General features: G+C 35.8%; 1 protein-coding gene across 1 annotated transcript in view; it reads left to right on the top strand.

Moving 5' to 3' along the window:
- Positions 1-6,332, top strand: part of GLYATL3 (glycine-N-acyltransferase-like 3) — a 17,296-nt gene that overhangs the window by 8,638 nt on the left and 2,326 nt on the right. Inside the window, exon 4 of the mRNA XM_008586021.1 lies at positions 1,816-1,942. Within this exon, the coding sequence (XP_008584243.1) occupies positions 1,816-1,942 (127 nt within the window). The remainder of the gene's footprint in view (positions 1-1,815; positions 1,943-6,332) is intronic.

Here is a 6,332-nt window from a genome sequence, read left to right on the forward strand (position 1 = left end):
TAATAATTAAGCTATGCATTTGTTTCATGTAGTTTTCTGTATCTGTTACATTTTACAACTTTAAAAATTTTTTAAACATGTTAATCTGACTTTTAGAAATAATTGGTTCAGCTTAATTTGGGAGAAAGAAATTCTGCTTGAACTACCCTCTGCACTTTGGTTGGCACTGCCTACTTTTTTCTCATGAGTAGTCTTTTGAATTACTTAAATGTAATTCACTGTTAAAATGGAATGCTAGTGGGCCAGCCCGGTGGCGCACTCAGTGGAGTGCGGCGCTTGGGAGCGCAGCAGCATTGCCGCCGAAGGTTCAGATACCATATAGAGACCGGTCTGCTCACTGGTTGAGCGCGGTGCGGGCGCGACACCGAGGGTTGCGATCCCGTTGCCGGTCACGAAAAAAGACAAAAAGGAAAAAAAAAAAACGAATGCTAGTGACAGCACCTATAATTTTCATAGCATTAACTTGAAGACCTGCTTATCTTTCCTGAAGCTTAACTCTCTGAGGAAGGAGCCTAGACTCAGATATCACACTGTGTTTAATATGCCTTCCCATTCATGTATTTTCCAAGAAGTCACAGGGTGTATTAGTTTGTTTTTGTGTTGCTGTAACAAAATACCTGAGACTGGGTAATTTATCAAGAAGAGATTAATTTGGCTCACAATTCTGGGACAGCTGCATCTGGTGCAGGCCTGAGGCTGCTCCTATTCATGGCAGAAGGTAGCAAGGCAGGTGATGTGTACAAAGATCACATGGTGAGAGGAAACAAAAGAGGGAGGAGAGGTGCCAGGCTCCTTTTAATAACTAATCCATTCCTGGGAGAGCTCACTCACCCCCTACTTCACCCCCATCCCCACCTCACCCAGGGAAAGCATTAATCTGTTCATGAGGTATCCGCCCCTATGACCCTAACACCTCCCAACACTACCACACTGAGGATCAGATTTCAACATGATCTTTGTGGGGACAAACATATCCAAACTATATCAAAGGGCTATGCTCAGAAGTAACTCACCAGAGGGGAGGAAACAAGCCATTAGTTATGGAAGACAGAGGGAGAGAAAGTCAGTTTCCAGAGAATTCAGTTAATCAGGACACAGACGGAAAGGGTAGAGTACATGAGGATTTGGAGAGGTGGAGAAAGGAGTAATACTGGAAGCTGTATAAGAATAGAGACCATACCGTTGTTGTGTACCACTGTGAACCAGTGCCTAGCACAGTGCTTTATATACAAGTACTGAATAAAGATCTGTGGATCATGTAGTATAGCTATGATAAGTAAGTGGATCTGGGTGCATTAAATTTAGGATAAATCTCACCAACACTGAATTTGCACCTTGCATTCTGTAATGGGCATTTTGGCAACAGGGTGGAAGAGAGTCTTTAAAGTTAGCTTGCCACACCAAACAATCTAAGCTGTTTTACACTTCTAGCTGTATGAGAGATCAAAGAATTTTAGAGATATATAACATTGTCCCTTACTTCAAGAAACTTACGGTCAGTCTCAGGAGTCAAAAAAAATCAAAATTCCCACAAGAGATCCCAAATTCTCATGGGATATTCCCATCAGAAATTTCCATGAAAGATAATGACAGGTGGTCACAACGGGCAACATAATGGGGATTTCAAAATCCCACGAAAATTTGAATATCAGAAAATAACTATAATAATTTAAATATAAATATATGGTAGTTACTATAATACAAGATGGCAAACGTGATATTCATGGTACTCAGTACAAAAATAGTGCAACAGATTTCCTTTTTGCTTTTTCAAATTAAGTGCCCACATTTTTAATTATGTCTTTTTATATATAGGGCTGCAGAGTGAGTTATATGATGTTACCAAAGCTGTTGCTAACTCAAAGCAGTTGCAAGTAAAGCTTACTTCCTTCCAGGCTGTTCATTTTTCTCCTGTTTCAACTCTGCCAGACACTGGTTCCCTGTAAGTAAACCAAGTTTCTGCATTTGGGGCAGGACTTACTGCTATAAAAGTACAAGTAGCAGTAATAAGAGTCTCATTAAGGAATATTTAGGCACTTTGGATTTGAGCCATTGAACCTAAATTTGTGTGTGCATGTGCGTTTTTTTATTTACTCTTCTTTTCTTCCTTGTGCTTAACTGCTCATAATTTCCTTGAAAATCAAATCAGTATCTTTGTCCATAGTTGTAAATGAACTTGGGAAACCTATATTTTCATAGTATACACTGAAAATTGATTTCTTGGTGTCTTCCTCCCCAAGATAATTCTAAATAATCTCTATTGTCTGAGTCCAGGGTTATTTTCTGGTCTTTGTTGCTTCAGGGGTAAGGGTAAATAACTTATGATTTATGTTGAACTCTTATGTGCCAGGCACTGAATGTTTTAAATATATGACCCATTTAATTCTTTACACAAACCTATAAAGTAGAACTATTATTATTCCCTTTATAAACAGAGTTCAGGTAGCACACAGGAGTAAATTGTAGAGCCAGGAAATAATCCTAAAATATCCAATTCCGGCATGCAATCTTTAAGAACATTTGTTAGATTGTATCTGCATTTGTTCTTCCTTTCTCTTACTTAGGAGTCCCTGCTCTGTCATTTACTAATTGCCTTCCTTTCAGTTTAACTTTACTTTGCCTCAATTTCTTCTTTTCAAAAATTAAGTTATATCTTTTTTGCAGACAAGATACTTGAAAAGTACTCACTTCAATGAATGTTAGTTTTATTTCTACAGTGAATGTTGAAGGAATTGTTGAGCAAAACAAGATTAAACCTAAAAAATAATGGGCACTTTATATCACAGGAAAGCAACTGGATTTTTCTTTTATTGTTTTTTTCTTTAAAAGAATTTTAAACGTACACAAAAGTTGAAAGAATAGTGTAAAGAACCTCACACCAATACATAGCTAAAATACCTATCTAATCTTATTTAATCTATGCTCCTATGTACTTTTTTATTTTTAGGTTTAGTTTTTTTATATATTTTTGTCTCTATATATTCTTTTCACCTTCTGGATTATTTTGCAGGTAGTGTCCCAGACATAATTCTTAAATACTTTTATTTTTATTTTTATTTTTTTATTTGTTTGTTTGTTTGTTTGTTTGTTTGTTTTTTATAAAAGGTGACCATTAAGGGGATCTTAACCCTTGACTTGGTGTTGTCAGCATCACGCTCAGCCAGTGAGCCAACCAGCCATCCCTATATGGGATCCGAACCCATGGTCTTGGTGTTATCAGCNCAACTGGATTTTTCTTTTATTGTTTTTTTCTTTAAAAGAATTTTAAACGTACACAAAAGTTGAAAGAATAGTGTAAAGAACCTCACACCAATACATAGCTAAAATACCTATCTAATCTTATTTAATCTATGCTCCTATGTACTTTTTTATTTTTAGGTTTAGTTTTTTTATATATTTTTGTCTCTATATATTCTTTTCACCTTCTGGATTATTTTGCAGGTAGTGTCCCAGACATAATTCTTAAATACTTTTATTTTTATTTTTATTTTTTTATTTGTTTGTTTGTTTGTTTGTTTGTTTGTTTTTTATAAAAGGTGACCATTAAGGGGATCTTAACCCTTGACTTGGTGTTGTCAGCATCACGCTCAGCCAGTGAGCCAACCAGCCATCCCTATATGGGATCCGAACCCATGGTCTTGGTGTTATCAGCACCACACTCTCTCGAGTGAGCCACGGGCCAGCCCCCTTAAATATTTTTAAACATACCTCTAAAAGATAAGGATTTTTTTTTTTTAAAGAACTATAGAAATATCATTCCTGTGTCCCTGAGACCACCCGCAGGCCTCACAGGACTCAGCAAATATGAGGGTACTTCAAAAAGTTTGTGGAAAAATAGAATTAAAAGATCATACAAATCTTTCCATGAACTTTTTGAAGTACCCTCGTATANCAACTGGATTTTTCTTTTATTGTTTTTTTCTTTAAAAGAATTTTAAACGTACACAAAAGTTAAAAGAATAGTGTAAAGAACCTCACACCAATACATAGCTAAAATACCTATCTAATCTTATTTAATCTATGCCCCTATGTACTTTTTTATTTTTAGGTTTAGTTTTTTATATATTTTTGTCTCTATATATTCTTTTCACCTTCTGGATTATTTTGCAGGTAGTGTCCCAGACATAATTCTTAAATACTTTTATTTTTATTTTTATTTTTTTATTTATTTGTTTGTTTGTTTGTTTGTTTGTTTTTTATAAAAGGTGACCATTAAGGGGATCTTAACCCTTGACTTGGTGTTGTCAGCATCACGCTCACCCAGTGAGCCAACTGGCCATCCCTATATGGGATCCGAACCCATGGTCTTGGTGTTATCAGCACCACACTCTCTCAAGTGAGCCACGGGCCAGCCGCCTTAAATATTTTTAAACATACCTCTAAAAGATAAGGGGTTTTTTTTAAAAGCACTATAGAAATATCATTCCTGTGTAAGGGGTCCCTGAGACCACCCGCAGGCCTCACAGGACTCAGCAAATATGAGGGTACTTCAAAAAGTTTGTGGAAAAATAGAATTAAAAGATCATACAAATCTTTCCATGAACTTTTTGAAGTACCCTCGTATAGTTATACTCATGAATATGACTGATTACAATTATAAGATACAAAGCAAAATCAAAAGAAGGAAAAGGGGATTGATAAAGTCCACAGGAAACCAAGCACAGGATTCCAAGAGTCCTGTCCCAGTGGAGTCACACAAGTGTTTAATTCCTCAGTAATAAGTTGTGACAGTATATGTGAAATGTTGTCTACCATGGAAGCTCTTTAAAGACTCGGTGCCCAGGATTTTTACTGGAGGCACCCTATGCCTAGCATAGACCAATTTCCTAGACCTCCAGAAGGAAAACAGGTGTTCAGCATAAACCATATATTTGTACAGTTTAGTCACAGCCACTCATATCAGTCTTGGGAATGCCAGGACCCCTCCATATACATATTACCAGACACCAGCCAAGGGCAAATCTTGCAATTAGGCCTGTCTAAGAATAATGGCCTCAAGCCTGCTATGTTAATTCATTTCTGCACAACCCCTTAAAATTTTATTAACAATATTTCCTTAAAGTAAAATAACTAGTTAGTTTCTTCGTTTCCCAATTGTTATAATATTTTTGTAGTATTGGTTAATATATCTTAAGTTTCTTTTCACATATATGTTTCTCTTTATCTTTTTTATTTCTTATATTACTTTTTAAAAAAATAAATCAGGCTATTTGTCTCTTAGAGTTTCCCACAATCTATTTACTGTTGTATCCTGAAGGTGTTATTTAAAATTTTCCTCTGTCCCCAGTCAGGCCTAAATCAGGTTTTAACTTGATCTCTTCTGCACAGGAAGTTAGACAACTTATCTTTAACATCTAAGTCATTACCCAAATTTGTGAACTCTATTTTAAATATCCTGCCCTTCAGATGCAAGGTGAGAGTTTCAAACGTAACTATTCCTAAAACTCTTGCCTGGGCCATGTTTTATTTGCAGCATTTCTGCATGAGGCTTCTTTGCTCTTGCTTTAAATGTCATTTTTAAAACTGAACTTGAAAATCCTATTAAGCCAGTTATTGTTGTAGATTTTTTTTTATCCCTCTTAGTGGATAGATGCCTGGCCCAGAGCCATAGCTGACAGTATGCCTGGAATGTGAGCTAATACTCATGCTCCTAATAAAAAGAAAACACAGTTTGTGCTGTATAAAAATCATAACAAGAACAACATTACCAGTCTTTTACCAGTCACTGGGGATGGCCTTATGATATTGATAACTTCAAGAAAGAAAGCAAGTCTGAGACACACAGTCTTGTAGGCTTTCAACTAAGTGATTCATCTCGGTTCTTAGAAATTTCACCAATTCCTTTTTTTTAATCTTAATTTTTAATCTTAATATCAGGCCCTTTACACAGTAAATTAATAGAAATTATATAACCTTAGAATAATTATAGTGAAGGCTAGAGACCTATAAAAATATTGCCAGTGGTAAAGCTGGAGGTTGGGAAAATTTAACCTAGAGAAGAGAAGACCTAGGGAAAGGTCTGGAAAAAGTAACATTTCTAGAGCCTGACATGTTAGGCAATTTGTATTTTTTTTCTGGCCATGGGTACATAATGACCTAAGTTTTATATTAAAACATTTATTTTACTGAACAAAAGATTGGGGCTCAAAGAGTCTGGACATGTCTAAAAAGCCTCACAGAGAGTCTCAGTAGACTCAGACTTAATAAGAGCAATTCTGAGAATTTGTTTACAGAAAGTGTTAAAAGATTAACCTTAGAAAAATTAAATTTGTCAGAGTTTATTTAAGCAAAGAATGATTCATGAATTGGGCAGCACTCAAAACCAGAACAGG

The sequence above is a fragment of the Galeopterus variegatus genome, unplaced genomic scaffold, assembly GCF_000696425.1.
Source record: "Galeopterus variegatus unplaced genomic scaffold, G_variegatus-3.0.2 Scaffold3802, whole genome shotgun sequence".
NCBI lineage: Eukaryota > Metazoa > Chordata > Mammalia > Dermoptera > Cynocephalidae > Galeopterus > Galeopterus variegatus.